The sequence below is a fragment of the Protobothrops mucrosquamatus genome, unplaced genomic scaffold (genome assembly GCF_001527695.2).
Source record: "Protobothrops mucrosquamatus isolate PMUCROS unplaced genomic scaffold, P.Mucros_1.0 scaffold562, whole genome shotgun sequence".
In the NCBI taxonomy this organism is placed as follows: Eukaryota; Metazoa; Chordata; class Lepidosauria; order Squamata; family Viperidae; genus Protobothrops; species Protobothrops mucrosquamatus.
In genome coordinates, this window is record NW_015386865.1 from 77,080 (window position 1) to 96,000 (window position 18,921).

Here is an 18,921-nt window from a genome sequence, read left to right on the forward strand (position 1 = left end):
TGTTCCAGCTAGCGGGACTGGCCTAAGGGATTTTAGAGGGGTTTTAAATTATTTTTAATTGGACATATTTAAATATTTCGTTTTAATTAAATTTTTAATTAGGTATAATATGTATATATGTTAGTATTTTATCTAATTTGTCAGCCGCCCTGAGTCCGTAAGGAGAAGGGCGGGATATAAATGCAATTAATAAAATAAAATAAATAAAATATATAACCAGCCCTTGTGCTATGAGCTTTATAAATAATAATATACATTGAATTGCACCCAGAAGCCTTCTGGTAACTAGTCGACAATGGAGCAAAGGTGTTATAAGGGTCTTATGAGATGTCCCCATAATTGCCCATGCTGTTGCATGCTGTTCCATGCAGTTGACATTTTTATGCTTCTGAGTGGTTTTCAAAGGTAGGCCCATCTACTGTGCATTGCAATAGTCCATGATTCATATAAGCAAATCCACTCTGTGATGGACCTCCCAGTCCAGGTGAGGGTGCAGTTGATGGACATGGTTAATTGTTCGTAAAAGTTTGTTTGAAAAAGATGAGTTAGAAACTGCCTTGATATCTCTTCAATACTATCCCTACATTACTAAGAAAATCTGCTACATGCCAAATTGAGTTTATTCCTGTTCCTACTATAACTTACAACTAATGTTGCTGTTTCCATAATACCATTAGAATACTGACACATGTTTGACAGCTAGCTTATTGTTTATTTGAGTGTTAACATACCTGTTCATTCATCCCTTGCTTTTGTTTTTAGGTGCCTTTGAGAATGATGGAAAGCGTGGAGAGTCGGGATATGTTCCAGCTCCATATTGTCTGCAAAGATTCCAAAGTAGTCAGGTAGGGGATGTCTAATAGCATCCTGCTCTTATAGCTTGGTAAGAGTCAGCAAATGTGATTAACTCAAACTAGGGATGAATAACATGCGGCCTGCAGATGTTTTTGATTTCCAGCTTCTGACAACATATGTGAGCATAGCTATTGGTGGAAAATGTAATCCAGCAGTAAACTGGGACACCATATCTTTTTTTACTCTTGCTCTGAACCATGATGCTGCCAAGTTCCTGTCATTCTAAACATAGAAGCTGCCAACATGAAGTAAAATAAAATTCTTTAATCTGTTTGCTTTCTAGCAGTGGACAGCTAAGTGTCTTGGAAAATATGCATAAACAAAGGTTCAGTTTCTGCCACAGTTGATGGCGATTAATAGATCTTCTATTGTAAAAGTCTTTTTTTTGTTAGTGATTGTTGCTAAGTTTTTAAAGTGATTTAAGTAGCACTGCAGCCCTTTGTGTCAGGATGTCCCTAGCATTTTCATTCTGCAATAGGTTGTTTTCCCTTCCCTTTCCCCTCAGGAGTTTTGCTGAAATTCCCTTGTCAGACCGTCTTTCCCGGGCACCGAATATATACACATGTACTTCTGTTTTTGTAGGTGCCATTTCTCTACTTTTAAGCAATGCCAGGAATGGTTGAAAAGGCTGAGCCGAGCCATTGCACGCCCCACCAAACTAGAAGACCTGTTTGCATTTGCTTACCATGCCTGGTGCTTAGGAGTTTGTGCAGATGAGGAGGACCAGCATGCCCACCTTTGCCGCCCAGGTAAGTTCTTATGAATTACATCAGGGTAAGCATCTACAGATCCAAGCCTCTTGAAAGCTTTTGTTCAGGGTGACTTATGCAACCAATTCTGTTAATTCCTTGTCTGATAAGGAGATGTATTGAGTACTTTGTCATAATTTCTGACAGAATTGATTATTGTTGATTATTATTAACTACTCTTTGTTTTGCAGGAGACCATGTGAAATATCGGTTTGAAATGGAACTAGCTCGAATGGGCTTTGACTTACAGAATGTGTGGAGGGTTTCTGACATCAACAACAGCTACAAGTGAGCCTTTAAATTTACCAGATAACTGCAAAAGAAGGGGGGGAGGGGAAATATCAACAGCATTAAATCCTCTGTCTTGTAAATTAACATAGCTAGGATGTCACGGTATAATGTTATAGCTAGACCACATGTAGAATAGAATATATAGAATATAGAATAGAACAGAATAGAATAGAATAGAATAGAATAGAATAGAATAGAATAGAATAGAATAGAATAGAATGGACCTTGGAGGTCTTCTAGTCCAACCCATTGCTCAGGCAGAAAAGCAGTTCAAGCTAATATAATATTAAAATATCTACCTTATGATAATAAAATAGTTTTTATTTGTTATTACGGTGGCCTTTTCCAACTTCTACCTCACAAATGTATCCCAAGAACTTCTTTTTATTCCCAAGCCCTTATCACATTGCATGTCCAAAAGGAGACCATTATCTATTGTTGCTTGCCATTCTATTTGGTGCCTTGAGTTAAATTAAAATTGCTGTTGCTCTTATCATTATTATGTTTAAGGGGATTCTAACAGTTTTCAGTCATAATGTCACATATAGTATGAATCTGATATAAGTAATCTGTTAGGAATTTTGATGTTTCATATGTCCATCCAAAAGAACATTAGATTTGTGATTTCTATGAATATTAATACAGGTTCATATTTGCTGTTTTGTATGATTATAGATCAGTGTTGAAGATGGTTGGCTGGGGAATTCTGGGAGTTGAAGTCCACTCATCTTAAAATTATTGAATTTTCCTCTGTAGGTTATGTACCAGCTACCCACAGAAACTTTTGGTTCCTGTTTGGATCACTGACAAGGAACTGGAGAATGTAGGTTCTTTTAGATCTTGGAAGAGGATTCCAGTGGTTGTGTACAGGTACAAAACTCACATCTTATAAGAAGGGCATGTAAAGGGGTTTTGTGGTTTGAGGGGTAGAAGCAAAGACTTATGTATCAACTGAAAGTTTGTTGCTAGGGTATTTTTTTTTAATATTCAGATATTCTTTCTTCTAATTTTTGTTAAAAGATGTAGTATCTAACTTCTTCTTTAAGATTCCATTATTGACACTATTCCATTAAATGATTCTATTATTGAAACAATAGTATCATTTTAGGATAGATCATGGAGATTGAAATGAGAATGTATCAGATAATACATTAAGTAAAGCACAATTTAATGCCTGCCTACCTATCTCAGAGATTTTCCATTCATTCATTCATTCATTCATTCATTCATTCATTCATTCATTCATTCATCTTTATTATTTTTATAGATAACCAAAGGTGGCAAACATATCTAATACTCCTTCTTCCTATACTACTAAGAGTATTATCTTATCTTGAATTTAACAGCTATCTCATATTATATAGTTTCAAATTTCTAATGCACATTTGGAAGCTAATCATATCCTTATTGTATGTATATCTTCAAATCACTGTTTTTTTCTTTTCCCTTCATTATCCCCCCCAAAATTCATACTTGCTAATTGCATCTACTGTTGCATCTGAAATCTCCTAGTTCAATTTGTGTCTTCTGGGTGTATTATAATGATAATGATATGATGATGATGATGATAGGAGCTACATTTAAGCAGATCTGAGGGTCAGGAATTTTTCCTTGTCTTAATTTGATTCACCAGTCAAAATTTCACCAAGCCTCTCCTTAATTTGATAAAGAAGAATATTTGTAGCTCAGGGTTGAAATGAGGAGTCATTGGTGCTCTCTGAGCATGTTTTCTTTCTTGCAGATGTTTCATTACCCCTTAATTTGGGTAATGAAACGTCTGCAAGAAAACAACCAAGCTCAGAGAGCACCAAGGACCCCTCATCTCCCTAATGTGTTATTACATACATATACTTGGTGCTTCTCCACTGAAAGGAGTATTTGGTTTTTCAGTCAAACTGGGACTTGTTGAAACACTTTGCATTCTAGGACTAATAGGACTCGATTCCTTTTTTAGACATTTGCGCAATGGGGCAGTGATTGCACGCTGCAGTCAACCTGAGATAAGTTGGTGGGGCTGGCGCAATGCAGATGATGAATATCTAGTAACTTCCATTGCCAAAGCCTGTGCCTTGAACCCTGGACAGAGACTGGCTGGGGGGTCCCCACAGTCTGGGCTTAGTGATGGAAATGAGGCCTGCGATGCAGGATTTGGTAAGTAAGCTGATTCTATTTCTTTTCCAATTTCCATTGCTGCATAAATGCTATCTTGCCTTTGACAGAATTTGGTGAGTTTTTTCATGGCAATATTGAATATAATCTCATTTGTAATGCCTACCAATCTGGATAAAATTACGCAGTTGATGTATGTTTGTTTAACGCATTTATATAGCTGGGTGGCTTACAAACAATAAAACAGTATAAAACAATAGAAAAACCAACAATAGTAAAAACAAAAGTAAAAGAAATAAAAAACCTGGAACCACAACCATTCTTTTATATTGCATTCGAAATAATTAATCCCTATGGTTATTAGAACATAGTGCTTAAGAAATTGAACATTGCAAGTGCTTTTTTGGAAAAGCCTTTTTTTTTTTTCAGTGAGCCAGTGACACTCCAAAAGAGCAAATTATGAAAGATTGTACTTTTTGGGTAGATGGTGATGTCTGTTGTAACCAGCTTTTGCGACCTCAGCTGATCTCAGCATTCTGAATTCTGTATTGTTGATCAAACTGTACATCTGTTTAAGACATGAGAAATTCCTATTTAACCTTTTGCAGATTCATCACTGACTGCATGTTCAAATGTAGAGAATTCAGCAACACCTCAGAAATTGCTGATTTTGGATGCTCGATCCTACACTGCAGCAGTTGCTAATAGAGCCAAAGGAGGCGGCTGTGAATGTGAAGGTACAAGCATGATGTTCTTCTGGCTTTCTTAGGCAATCTATTCACTGTTGCGGCCTACTTGCAAAGGGTGCATAAGCAAGCAAAACATATTTTGAGCACCTTCCCCACCAAGGTTCTACTTTTACTTCCATCCCAACTTCTTGAGTTTATGATGAGCTTTAGGAGGCTGATTTGACTAAAGTGAAGCCATTGAATTATAAAAAGATGTATTGGAAGCTACAAGTCACTTGAAACAATGACGTTATTGAGTCTGTATGGAATTAAAATGACAAGATACCCTTTCCAATACACATATCACAATCATGGTGATGGTTCTTTATGGATGGGTCAGTGTGAACTATTCCCATTGAATAGGATTATGGTTGAAAATATTTCATGTGATAGATAGGTTTGATTTAACTTTCCAACTAATTTTCTCCTTCTGTTTGACATTTTCCAGAATATTATCCTAACTGTGAAGTGGTGTTTATGGGTATGGCTAACATTCATTCCATCCGTAATAGCTTCCAGTACTTGAGGGCAGTCTGCAGTCAGATGCCAGATCCTAGCAAGTAAGTTCCAAGTAGGATTTGTTAAACAGCTACATTCTTTATGGAATTTCATTATCTGCGGGACTATAAAACACAGATTTTCTTTCTGCCAGAACTGAAATAAAAGAAAGAGGAATACTCTGAAGATTTATCCTGTGCAGAATTATCTCTTTGTTGCTGTACAGTTCCCTTGGATTCATTAGGTTTACATGTGGGAATACATAATCATTCTGATAGAGAAAAGTTTTCAAAGAGATTTGTATAACTGCAAATAATATGGGAAGTTTGGCTACAAAGGATTTTTTTTTTCCTTTTGTCCTTCAGAGCACTAGGTCACTAAGTTAAATTGATTAACAGTAAGTTCAAAACAGACAAAAATATTTTTATGTGCACACTATCAATGTGCAGTTAGCAATTTGTTTTAAATATTGTTTCAATTGTTTAGAAAGTGTTTTGAAGTTGAAGTAAAGCTATTTTAAACTTGGAACATTCCAGGATCGGTAAACTAACCCATTTGAGCTGAAACAAGATTTTGATTTTGACTTTGAAACATTTTCAACATCCCTTTTCTCAGTGAAAACTTTCTATCTGGCACAAGCTGGATTTAGATTTCTTGTTTCCAGCACTTTAAAAAATATTTATATTGGCTACAATCTTTATGCACTTTCTTTCATTGATCCATTTCAGCTGGCTGTCAGCACTAGAGAGCACCAAATGGCTACAGCATCTCTCCATCATGCTGAAGGCAGCTGTGCTGGTCTCAAATGCTGTTGACCGAGAAGGACGCCCTGTGTTGGTTCACTGCTCTGATGGTTGGGACAGGACCCCTCAGATTGTTGCCTTGGCAAAGATTCTTCTGGATCCCTATTATAGGACAATGGAGGTATTATGCTTCAGTTGTGTTAGCAGCTCAGAAGAAGAAATAGCTTTTAGGAGAATTTGAACTTATATGGGAGATGCAATGCAGAATTGCCTAAAGCAAAGCATCTTTTTTCATCTTTTTGTCTGACTGATCTGCAATTGGAGACAATATACTTTTTTCTTATCTTTTCTTTGGCTTGGGATAAGCCTGTGTTTCTATTTCAGGATTCAATCCTGAAAATGCTGTAAATGCTGTATTTAATAGATCTTTTAGTTTACTTGGAGTAAGAAAAGTGGATTGAAAAAAGAAGCCTTGCCACATTTTGGCTTGAGCTCTTACAGTTGGTATGTAACTCACCTATCATCAGCATGCAACCCCTGACAGTTGTCTGGTAAGAAATTCTAGTTCTTGACAAAAAAAGATCCCCCTATAAGTACAAAGGGCTTGACATGATAGCAGTGTTCCAATATCTCAGGGGTTGCCACAAAGAAAAGGGGATCAAGCTATCCTCCAAAGCACTTGAAGGCAGGACAAAAAGCAACTGATGGAAACTAATCAAGGAGAGAAGCAACCTAGAACTAAGGAAAAACTTCTTGACAGTTAGAGAACAATTAATCAGTGGAACAACCTGCCTCCAGAAGTTGTGAATGCACCAACACTGGAAGTTTTTAAGAAGAGACTGGACAACCATTTATCTGAAATGGTATAGGGTTTCCTGCCTGAGCAGGGGGTTGGACTAGAAGACCTCCAAGATCCCTTCCAACTTGATGATGATGATGAAGAAGATGATGATGATGATCATCATCATTATCATCATTATTAAATTGACAAAAGAAAGATAAAAGAAAATGTCCGTTCTTGAAAATGGATAGTCTAGAAATCATCCAGGCCTCCAAGACTTGGGCAAAGTAGCCAGGGAGGAGGCAAATACTAGGTATTGCATGCATCGTGATAAAAGAATAGACCTACATCATCATCATCATCATCATCATCATAATGATAAAGTTGAAAGGGACCTTGGAGGTCATCTAGTCCAACCCCCTGCTCAGGCAGGAAACCCTATACCATTTCAGACAAATGGCTGTCCAGTTTCTTCTTCAAAACGTCCAGTGTTGGCGCATTCACCACTTCTGGAGGCAGGTTGTTCCACTGGTTAATTGTCCTCACTGTCAGGAAGTTTCTCCTTAGTTCTAGGTTGCTTCTCTCTTTGGTTAGCTTCCACCCGTTGCTTCTTGTCCTGCCTTTAGGCGCTTTGGAAAATAGTTATAATAATAATAATAATAATAATAATAATAATAATAATAATAATAATAATAATAATAATAATAATAATAATAATAATAATAATAATAATAATAATAATAATAATAATTCATACCATGATGCACCCAGTGTCATTTAGGTGTTATTATGGCTTTCAAAATATGTCTGTGTTCCAAGGGCGAGCTGTTCAATAATGGCAGGAGAGTTATCTCCTATTCCTCTCTGCTCTTTGTGGGAGGAGGTCTGAAGCAACCCCTATGATTCAGTACAGACAAAATAGTCTCCAAGGTTACAGATAGCCCCACCTATTATAAAATTTATAAATTAACACCAGCATTTGAACTGTACTCAAACCCTACTGGTAATATAGAACCCACAAAACAGATTTCACATTACTGCATTGGTTTTTACTTACCAGCAACTAAGCAGCCACAAGTAGCTGTAGTTTTTGTTGGATTTTCAAAGGGAGTCCCAAATAGACTGTACTCTACTGTCATTGAACTAGTACTGTCACTGTACTAGTTTAAATTCAAGGAGTTGAGTGCAAGATATTGAGGTTACTATTAATAAAATAGCCTGTTTTAAAAAGGGTGGCTGCTGTGACCTAGCTGAAGCTGGGTAGAAGCTCCCCCACTGAAACCTAGTTGATGAACTGGAGGAATAAAACACTATAAATGACAATATCATGAAAGCAAGGGCAGGGAAGCAAGGAAGAAGAACTAAAGATGCTATGATACATCCAAAAATGATTTGAGAATAGATGAATTATGATAGCAGCTATGGAATTACCTTTTTTATTGCAGCCTACTCAGAAAATCTATAGTAAATTATCTTCTTTTATTGCCAGGGTTTCCAGGTGCTGGTTGAATCAGATTGGCTGGATTTTGGCCATAAGTTTGGTGATCGATGTGGACACCAGGAAAAGGCAGAAGATCAGAATGAACAGTGCCCAGTATTTTTACAGTGGCTGGATTCGGTTCACCAGCTGCTCAAGCAGTTTCCCTGTCTCTTTGAATTTAATGAAGCTTTCTTGGTAAGGCCAAGTGTTAGCAGAGGATATACATTTCAATACCAAGATAGATCAGTGTTTAATGACAGTTTGATGTTTCTAAAGCAAAAGTGGCTATGGTTCTTATGATGTTATTTTTCCTTTTGGTTGTCCACTGTAGTTGAATTACTGTGATAGATCTCTGTTGTATAGATAAAAATGTGTAGCCTATGAGGAAAAATACTCAATTCCCTTTCACTGAATTATTATATAAAATTGATTTTTCTGAAAGTGCTACTAAAATACTGTCCTATAATCTGTGTGTTAAAATGGTGTGCTTTATTTCTCTAATAAAGAGAAAGAGTTGTTTATCAAAATGTGTACATTTCATACAGAGCAAGGCAGGTAATATGTTGTATCTGCACTTACGGATAATGGGAGCACTAGCCTGGTTTCCACCTGTTAAGTTAGTGCATATAGCCCATTTAATCCCAGTATGTGAAGAATAAAAAAACCCAGAAAAATTAGTATATTATTATTATTTTTTTTAAAAAAGGCAGGGTCTTTTCAGTGTCTAACCAAGCTAAGATCTAAAATGTATGAGCCTTGGCTTTGGGAACATTTAACCAAATCCAAATTGTAATTATTTTATATTTAATTTTTTTTTACTTCTGCTTACCCATTCCAAAGCTTGACATAGTGCACAACATTATTCTTAAAGCAGCACTATCAGTAAGCTGCCTCCAACATGGACTCTTGTGAAAATTCTCTCAGGTCCCTAAATTTCTCTTTTACCTGCAGGTAAAGTTAGTCCAACACACATATTCCTGCCTTTATGGGACCTTCCTTGGAAACAGCCCCTGTGAACGTGAGCTGCACAACATTGCCAAACGCACCTGCTCAGTTTGGTCCCTTTTGAGAGCTGGTAATAAAAATTTCCACAATCTGCTCTACATGCCTGCTAATGAGCAAGTAAGTAAAATTCCCAGTTGTGCCAGTTTGGCAGAAGAGAAAAAAAAATGTATGCAGCGGGGGACAGAAGCCCAAATACAGCTTGCTTCTCCCTCATGCTGGATTAAAAAATTTGTAACAATCCCGCTGTGAGCACCACTTCACTTTGACTTCTGCCTGCTTCTGGCATGCAGGGATTTGTGAAGTCTTTGTTTTTCCCCACTGCTTCTTTGAAAATGGAAGGAGGAAGAAAGTCCAGTGGTTCCTCTGTATCTTTCAGTTAAATAGGACAACTGTAATCATAGCTCATATCAGTTATTAGTTAGAGAGGCACCTTCAGGAGCTACCAGACTGTTGGCTTTTGCTGGGTTTCTCCTCCTCTTCCTGAATCTGCTTTCCTCCATCTTTGATGTCAAGGTGCTGCATCCAGTGTGCCACGTGCGTGCATTGCATCTCTGGACAGCTGTATATCTTCCAACTTCATCTCCATGCCCTTTAGGAGAAGAAGGCATGGATCTTTACTTGCCTTCTGGATCTCAGACTCAAGAGTTCAGCAGTCGGTCGCTTGACAGGTAAGAGAAAAATAATTATGGTTCTATGAATTGTGCAATTCAGGATTTCTAAGGCTACTTTGGATACCTCTGTAATGGCCTCTATTTATTTATAAGGGTCTTACCCTGATCAATTACAATGCAGTTTATACAGAAGTTTTTAGGGGGTTGGATTTAGGGTTGTGTTAATCCTTTTACTTATGTGTATTCTCTGAAATTTTTCACTGCTTTAAGTTTGATGTGACCTTTTTAATTTTATAGATTAGGAAATAATGCTTTCCATTTACTTGGTGATTATTTATGAACCTTTAAAATGATTTAGGAAAAAAAATCAAGGATCTGTCCTAACTATTTATATCCAGGCAAAATACCATAAGAAACTGTTTTGCCTTTGCAGCCCTGACAAAAAGAGCTTTTCCTTCCTTGCTTCTAACTACTTACTGCAATGCTAAAAAATAATTAAAAACCTTTGAATTATAAAAGGACTCTGTGTGTGTGCGTGCGCGTGTGCGCGTGGTTGCATGTAGGGATGGGGGGGAGAGAAACAGAACATACGCGCATGTGTGCAACTTCTTGTAAATGTACCTGCAGGCAATACATGCGTTATCCCTGTTGCCTGAATTGACTTTTGTGGTTTCAGATTACCAAAGACAAGATCCATGGATGATCTTCTCTCAGCATGTGATCCTAGCAGCCTACTGACCCGCACATCAAGTGATCCAAATCTGAATAACCATTGTCAAGATGTCAGGGTTGGTTTGGAATCCAGACATCCCAATGCTGAGGAGACAGGGGCAAACAAAGAAACCCGAGAGGATGAGTTGCTTCAAGTACCTCAGCAGCAGCAGGAATTCCATCCCCTGCATAGTGCTGGCACTGGCACCTCTGACAGGCACAGAATCAGTCGACCACAGAAACATGAAGTGTCTCAGCAGTTAAGTGCTGTGCCTTCTGAGATAGAAGTAGTAAGCAGAGCAGGTCCAGAAGCAACAGAAGACACAGTCCCAACTCCAAATTCTGGACAAACACAAGTGTTTGAAAAGTTATCCTGCAACCATCTCAAGGACACTGGCCTGATATCCAATGGCACTTGGGATCTTGTGCAAACTTCTCATCCAGAATCCTCCTCCAGCCAGACTTCAGCAGGTCACCCCAGTTCAGGTCAGCCAGCTCTGACTGTTCCAAGACACAGTGCTCCAGGTTGTCAAAAAGAAGAACTGGATGGAAAAATCAGCAAAGTCAAGCATGGAGAGGAGGGCAACCATACAGGGAAAATTCAGACAGAATTGTGGCGAAAAGGAATTTCTCAAAGCCAGATGAGCGAATTCTCTCTTCTAGCAGCAAACTGGGACAGTTTTCAAGGGATGGGGACATCACTTCCTGGGGGTGATATGGGTCCCCGGCGACTCCTGTCCTATGGCTGTTGTAACAAGAGACTGAACGGCAGGCACTTCTGGACCTCTGGACTGTGCCTCAGTGGCCAGTGGCCTTTGAAAGAAACTGTGAAGCCTCCTGGCTGCTCCATGCATTCTGGCACACACTGCACAGGCCTTGTGGGGAAGTCCAGCAAGTTGTGGCTCCCTTGCCATTTGAAGCAGGCCCTTGGCTCCAAACACATGCCACCAAACAGCCCTTCTCCAGTGCCTCCTTTCTATCTAGATGATGATGGACTTCCCTTCCCCACAGATGTAATCCAGCATAGATTGCGGCAGATCGAAGCTACCTATAAACAGGAGGTTGAGCAGTTGCGTAGGCAGGTGCGGGAACTTCAGCATAGATTAGACATCCGTCATTGCTATCCAACTCCAGCTGAACCACAGATGGACTATGAAGATGACTTTGTAAGTGACACTGGTGAAGCTTTTTCAGTGGTTTCCTTAGCTTTTACCCAAGAAGGCATGTATAGATTGGTAAAATGAACAGATCATGCTAGCATCAACATGTTTGTAGGCACTCTGTACATACAAACGTGAACATACTAACGAAGACACATGTTTTCTCTCTGGACATAGATACCCCCACACACATTCCATTCTATCATTCCATGCTATCTCCCACACTTCTGCTGTGTTGAGTATAATAATAACATGGACATTATCAAATAGCGCTCTATACAGAGAAGCTCCTGATCTTTGCACATCTGTTAAAAGATCAGATATCAATTATGGTAGAACCTGAAATCACAGTAGATGATATTGAGCTAGTTGGAATGACGCCTGACGTGATAAAAGCTATTATCTATGATCTTGTGGTTATTTTCAGTTCATTAGGAGGAAGGCTGAAACTCTAAAGGAAGTGATCATATGTGTGATATAGATAATCTGATGGCTTTCGTGGTCTTCCTTGCAGACTTGCCTCAAGGAGTCAGATGGCAGTGAAAATGAGGATTTTTACTCTGATCACAGTGAAGACTGTCTATCTGAAGCAAGCTGGGAGCCTGTTGATAAAAGAGAAACTGAGGCATGTTACATTTCCTTATTTTCTAGTTTGCACTGAGATAAGTTTATGTCTTTTAACTTTGTATGATGTAAGATGAAAACATTCCCATTGCTGCTTTCCCCCCTGTATTTCCCTATTCTGCTCTCTTCTACTGAGGTATAAACATATATTTTGTATCTGGTTCCCCTTAGTAAAAAAAAAATATCTCAAACAGATAATTCCTCTTTGGTTGTCTACTTTCAAGGATCTCCTTTTTACTCTGACATTCTTTTAAGTTTTTAATAAACGTTAGTGTTTCTAACGAAACAACCAATATTTTACATTTCACTCCTCTTAATAATTCCTTTTGAATTATTCTTCAGACAATTGCTTTGAAAGTAAAGCTTAAAATATGTTAAAACATGTTAAAATGTGTGTGCTATGTAGCTTCTTCCCTTACAGATATGCTCTTTGTAAGAAACAAACCAAATCATCCATGACACTTTGTTTTTAAATAGGTCACACGTTGGGTTCCAGACCACATGGCATCACACTGCTTTAACTGTGACTGTGAATTCTGGCTGGCTAAACGCAGACACCATTGCAGGTAATGTAATTACTATGACAAATCTCATTTTCCAATTTCATTTTTTTTTTCATTTTATTAAGTACGTCTACAGAAAATATGAGAGCAATGGAAAGGGAATGACAAGTTCTATTTAGAGGATAAATGGAATATAGTATAGTAGTATCTTCTTGGGAAGTAGTAGTTCATTATATTTATCTTTAGCCAAAGTTTGACAAAACAATTATGATAATTATCAATTACCAATTTCCAATCACTTGATTGCACACTTGAGGTATAAGTATTAGAAAATCATTAAGATTTTTTAATATCCTTTATATTTGGAAATAGTATGTTAATATAAAGTGGCAGCATGTGATACTTTTGCAGAAAAAAGTGGCTTTGTGATTTTTAAGCAATTGGAAAAAGTATTTTCTAGAAAAAGAGAATAAAAAACTTTTTAAAAAAATCTTAATCCTGAGAGATTGGCTTCAGTCTCCCCTTGTTGCTGGTAGACCTTATTATGTAAATAGACTGAGGTTTTATGGAACAGAAATTTGCATTGTGAATGCTTTCAGTCAACATGGACTCTTAAGGCCCTAGTAGGAGCCATAACATTTTCCTCTGCTGTTGCTCCTGGCACAGCTGTAACCTCAATCTGCTGCCACTGCCCACTTTCTCTAATAAACTGGATTATCTGGAAGCAGGGCAAGGAAGAACTAGGTCTCACAGGGAAAGCACAGCCACTGTCTTCCTTCTGAGCCCGAGAAGCTCAATGTTCTTTTGGGGACCCCATCTATGAGGTTTGCCTGGGACCTTGGAAGTGCTGCATATGTCCCTTCATACATTAGGCAAAATTGTAGCTGAAAGTTCCTATCACTGCTTATAACAACTCTTCTTAATCTGTGCTGTACTATTTTGTGTTGCCTCAAAATTCAGTTATTCTGAATTAAGACTAATTGGCACTAAACTATGGGCCCTGCCCAGGCTGTCTCTAAATTACTATCATTTTATTCCTATCTATAAGACACAGGGAGGGGAAGAGGGAGGGAGAGAGAAATTGAGAGAGAGAGAATGTGTGTGTGTTCTTGTACATATAAAGAGCTGGGTTAATATGCGCTAAACTCTCAGTGTTTACCTCTTTATGTAGTATTTTTCTTTAGGCTTCAGGAAAATTTTGCAAAAACATGCAGCACAGCAGGATATCTAAGATCCGAGACTGCATTGTCAGCTCTATTCCTCAGTTAAGTGAAAACAAGATGCTCCATATATCATCCTACTCTGACTCCAGTATCATAGTTGCTTTTATGTGTTATTTCTTACCCAGGAATTGTGGGAATGTGTTTTGTGCCGGCTGCTGCCATCTAAAGCTGCCCATTCCTGATCAGCAGCTTTATGATCCAGTCCTTGTCTGCAATTCCTGTTACGATCACATCCAGGTATCCCGCGCCAGGGAACTTATGAGCCAGCATCTGAAGAAGCCTATTGCCACAGCTTCTAGCTGAATACCAGCAGAGGAAATCTGTGGAAGCCTGGCCTTTTCCCTTGCAGACTGGAAGGAGAAGGCTGCCTCTGCTGCAGCTGAAGAGGTCGGTAGTGCAGCACTTGATCACCAAGCCTTGTATGCACTGTTGGTAATTTTCCCCACTTGGTGCCCCATGTATTGAAGATGAGGAATTTGGATTAAAGAATGTGACACGGCCTACATTATGGTACTGTTTGTGGTTTCAAGACATAAGGCCAAGTTAGAGACCACAGTGTCTTTCTTCAGAGGGATGGCAAATGATATAGTGCAAATAATTGCCTTCCAAAAGCAATAGAAAGGCATGAACCTAATCAGAACCTCCTCCTTCCCATGTCAGAAAGCAGTCAGGTTAAATTGAGTAAGAAAGAAGAATGCAGCCCCAGAGTGGGATAGCTCCGGGAGCTCTCTTTGGCTGTGTTAGTCATGTTTCAGTCATACTCAGCTTGCCAACCTTCTTGGATATCCAGCCCAAGGCCAGCACTAGTACTGTACTAGGAAGGGATCCCTTATAAGGCAGAGTGTATCTCTGCACTTTCCTTGTGTTCCTTGAGGGAATAGACTTTATCCCAGCAGCTGGGCTGTTGTGTATGGAAAGCAGAATTAATTTTGGCTTGGTGCACTTCCTGCCCACTGTGGGTATTGAACAGCTGGTTCTTAACCAGTGTCTTTACAGGAGCAACAGCTTAAATCTCCTCTTGAATCACATCACAGTGTGTATTCCCTCTTCCTTATGCTGCATTTGTATCTCCATATTTCTGGTTGCTCTTTATTCTGAAAACCTGATGCTTCAAGGCAGACTATTATGTGGGTTTTCTTTACCTCCTGGAATGTGCTGTTTTGTGTGCTTGAGGGTTTCAGTCCAAAATGCTGCTAATGTTACTTCTCTGCACTTAAAATTTATCTGGAGTATAAACGGCTGGGGGAAGGTGCCAATTTTATAGATGGAAAACAGGGAATATTGACAAACAGGGATTCTCCCTCTTACACTCAAGAAAGTGTGAGGGACACTGTAGAGGTGATCATCATCACTGCAAGAATGCTTTTCTGTTCATTATGACATCAATAAATTTCCCTTCAAAAATGACTCTTCTGATTTATGGATACTCACTGTGGCAGCAGTATAGCAGTTATTTTACCCTGCTACTCTCACATAATCTAAACAAGAACTAAAATGTTTTAGAAAGGCAAGTGTAATGTTATCACCATTTCCATAGATCTTTATGAGCAGTGTTCATAATCATTTTATTTTGAAATGTACATCTATGTAGGACTATAGAACGAACAAGATTTTGAGGTGGATGGCTCAAGCCAGTTCAACAGTCCTTAGGCAGTTACAAAGGATGGGTGCATGAATATCTATTTCCTCAAGAATTGGAAGATACTGACTTCACGCTTGGGTTGAATTCTTACCAGCTACCCATTCTTGATTAGTTTTTAAAGCCTTTTGGAGAATTGGTGGTTCAAGCTACCACTTCTTACCTTCCATTTTTCAACCTGCTTTGGGTCAAAAGCCCTAGAGCCAGCATCATCTTTTACACTGGATCTGTTTGAATTGCCCTCTGGCCTCTTCCAGGCAGCATGACCTCATAGGGATAAAAGATGGAATCTGATTTTGCCATACGCTGAACTTTGTACAGAGTGATGTAATTAGTAGGAAAGTTCAGGTTTGGTTCCTTTTTCAGCTCATTTGCACAGATGTAAAACAAAAATTTGAAAACAAAGAGAGAAAAAGACCCTTCAAGTTAGCCATGATTAATCAATCCTGCTTTCAGCTCTCATGAATTTTGTGTCACTGTCTTCAGGCAAAAGAACTCCAAAATTGGATCAATAGCTTTGTGACAAACAATGTGCTGTAAGAATTCAATACAGTTGAATAAAATCTCTATATTAGTGCTGCTTTGTTGGACCATATTATTCAATTTTCACTGAATGTTTTTCTTCTCCATTGGGTACTGGCTTCCACCAGTATATATTATGCAGAATTACTCTGCTTCTTCTAAACACCCAAAAATGAGATTTTAAGATAATCAGAGGTCTGTTTCTAGATTTTTCATTTCATAGCATATCATAGCATATCTGAGACTTTACAAATAACAATGAAAACAGTTCCCTTGTTAGAAAACTTTACTCCAATATTTAATAACTGAGTATTTTAAAAAATGTTTAGTAACACTTTTCAGTGAAACTCACAGTTTACATAGAATCACTAAACATTCACAATGAAATCCATGATTGAATCATTTTGTAATTCCAGATAGTTTATTTTATCTACAGTGGCTTTTAAGCAACAGAAATTAGCTTGTCAGGCAAGGTGGTGAAGGTATACCTCAATGTTCTCAATTAAAAAAAAAGAGGAAGATGGGTGTATGGATTTGAGAACAGAACAGAGAGAGAACATGCTTTTAGTTCTGTTATATATTGCACAACAATCCCCCCCCCTTCTCAGTCTTTCTAAATATGTGGCAATCAGTTTTTCTACCTTGGTCAAAGTATTGGACCTAATTTAATTTAATTTTGGCATCCAAGTTTCCAAACTCCTATCTGTTATCAGTTTCAAGAACACAGGTTTTTCCTTTCTTCCAGTTTTGAAGTAGAGGCTAATCCTGATAAGGGTAGATACAAAGGCTTATTACTATATTTTTTTTATTTTATTTTTTTCTTATTTAAATTTGTATACTGCCTGACTCCCAATGTCTCTTGGTGATTCACAAACAAAAACATTAAAAATGGGGGAATGCAATCAAGAATAATAAAATATGACAAGATGATAGGAACAAGAGAAAAACACAACCATTCAGTCCAGGAGGCTTCACTCACCCTTGCCAAAGGCCTGGGCAAAGAGCCATATCTTCAGAGCTCTTTGAAATCCCAACAGGGTGGTGGCTATCCAGATCTTTTAGGGGAAACTCATTCCAAAGTATGGGCTGCTACAGAAAAGATAGCCCTCTGAGCTTCCGTAGATGGCATTGTCTAATCAAAGGAATCCTGACAAATCAAATCACGAGGACAGACAGGTTGTCCCTCAGCAATTAGATCTTATGTCATGAATGGCTTTATAGATAATGGCAACACCTTGACTCGTATCAGATGCAAACTGGCAACCAGTGCCAATCATGAAGAGGTGCTACATCAGTGGTTCTCAACCTTTTTAATGCCGCGACCCCAACCGGTCGTAAGTCGAGGACTAAACCGGTCGTAAGTCGACTAAACCGGTTGCAAGTCGAGGACTAAACCGGTCATAAGTCGAGGACTACCCAACCGGTCGTAAGTCGAGGACTTTCCCTGCCCGGGAGCGCCGAGCATGCGTGGTTCCGCCCCCTGCGCCGGCCGAGGCGTAGCTGGCAAGTGGCAGAGATGGAGCAGGCCGACCACCAGCTGGCCCAGCCCAAGGGAGGTAAGGCACCCGCCGGAAAAGGGGGAAAAAATGGCGAACAAAAAAAATGGCGGACAAAAAAAATGGCGGACAGCCTTGCTTGGCGACCCCCATGAAATGGTCGATCGACCCCAAATGGGGTCCCGACCCACAGGTTGAGAACCACTGTGCTATATGAACATATCAAGGCATACCCATCACTGTCCATACTACAGCATTCTGGATCAGGTGAAGCTTCAAGGGCAGCCTCATACGTAGTGTCTTGAGAATTTTTTTTATTAAAGAAAATGAATGTAGATGATTGGGATGTGTACGTACATACATTTATTTTAAGAATTAGGTCAAGCCACAAAACAAGTTGCAATCCAGAACAGAGATGAGAAGGTGACTAAGAATAATGGGAGAATCCATCTAAGAAAGCATGAGGTATGTGTTAGCATCACATAGGTATTTTCTACCTTTATGTGAAGTGACCATCATTCTTATTTACATACAACACCTGCACTACAGTATTACAAACATCATTCCTAACTTGATATCTTCCTGCTTGCTTTGGTAGGGAGACTTCAAAAATCCATTGTAGCGATTTGCAGAGTTAGGGAAAAGATCTCTTTCCTTAAAATTACAGGGTTTTGTTATCAGGAATTTGCTAAAAGTGCCACTAGTGCGAGTGCCACACTTGTTTTACTTTCCTTCGTAGTTGAGAATATATAAACTCTTCAGGCAATCTCTGATAAGGGGGAAACATTACTGGAAATGCACTTCTGGCTAGTTCACTTACAGTCCATTGCACACGTTATAAGATCTTCTCACTAGTAATTAATGGTTCACCGAGGAGCTGAGAGAGATGAAACGCCGGAAAAGACGCCTAGAGAGCAGCTGGAGGGCCAGCCGAACCGAATCCGACCGAACACAGGTAAGGACATATGTTAGGTCCTACCTAGTGGCGATGAGAGTGGTTAGAACTAATTACTACTCCACCCTCATCGCGTCATCAGATAACCGCCCGGCCGCCCTCTTCAGGGTGACCCGCTCTCTCCTTCAATTGAGGGGAGGCGGGGACCCCCTGGAGGGGAGGGCCGAGGATTTTGTACAGTATCTGTATGATAAAGTCGCTCGGATCCGGGAAGGCTTGGACTCCGACTGGCTGGCCC

At 39.1% G+C, this 18,921-nt stretch overlaps 1 protein-coding gene across 1 annotated transcript in view; it reads left to right on the forward strand.

Annotated features, from left to right (window-relative positions):
• The window catches only part of MTMR4 (myotubularin related protein 4), a 36,415-nt gene extending 20,128 nt beyond the window's left edge, over positions 1-16,287 (forward strand). Inside the window, exons 4-18 of the mRNA XM_015817187.1 lie at positions 763-845; positions 1,438-1,604; positions 1,796-1,892; positions 2,652-2,765; positions 3,850-4,046; positions 4,613-4,741; positions 5,181-5,292; positions 5,959-6,154; positions 8,244-8,429; positions 9,186-9,356; positions 9,753-9,907; positions 10,527-11,727; positions 12,236-12,346; positions 12,823-12,911; positions 14,197-16,287. Coding sequence (XP_015672673.1) covers positions 763-845; positions 1,438-1,604; positions 1,796-1,892; positions 2,652-2,765; positions 3,850-4,046; positions 4,613-4,741; positions 5,181-5,292; positions 5,959-6,154; positions 8,244-8,429; positions 9,186-9,356; positions 9,753-9,907; positions 10,527-11,727; positions 12,236-12,346; positions 12,823-12,911; positions 14,197-14,374 — 3,186 coding nt within the window. The 3' untranslated portion in view covers positions 14,375-16,287. The remainder of the gene's footprint in view (positions 1-762; positions 846-1,437; positions 1,605-1,795; positions 1,893-2,651; positions 2,766-3,849; positions 4,047-4,612; positions 4,742-5,180; positions 5,293-5,958; positions 6,155-8,243; positions 8,430-9,185; positions 9,357-9,752; positions 9,908-10,526; positions 11,728-12,235; positions 12,347-12,822; positions 12,912-14,196) is intronic.
• The last annotated feature ends 2,634 nt before the right edge of the window (positions 16,288-18,921 follow it).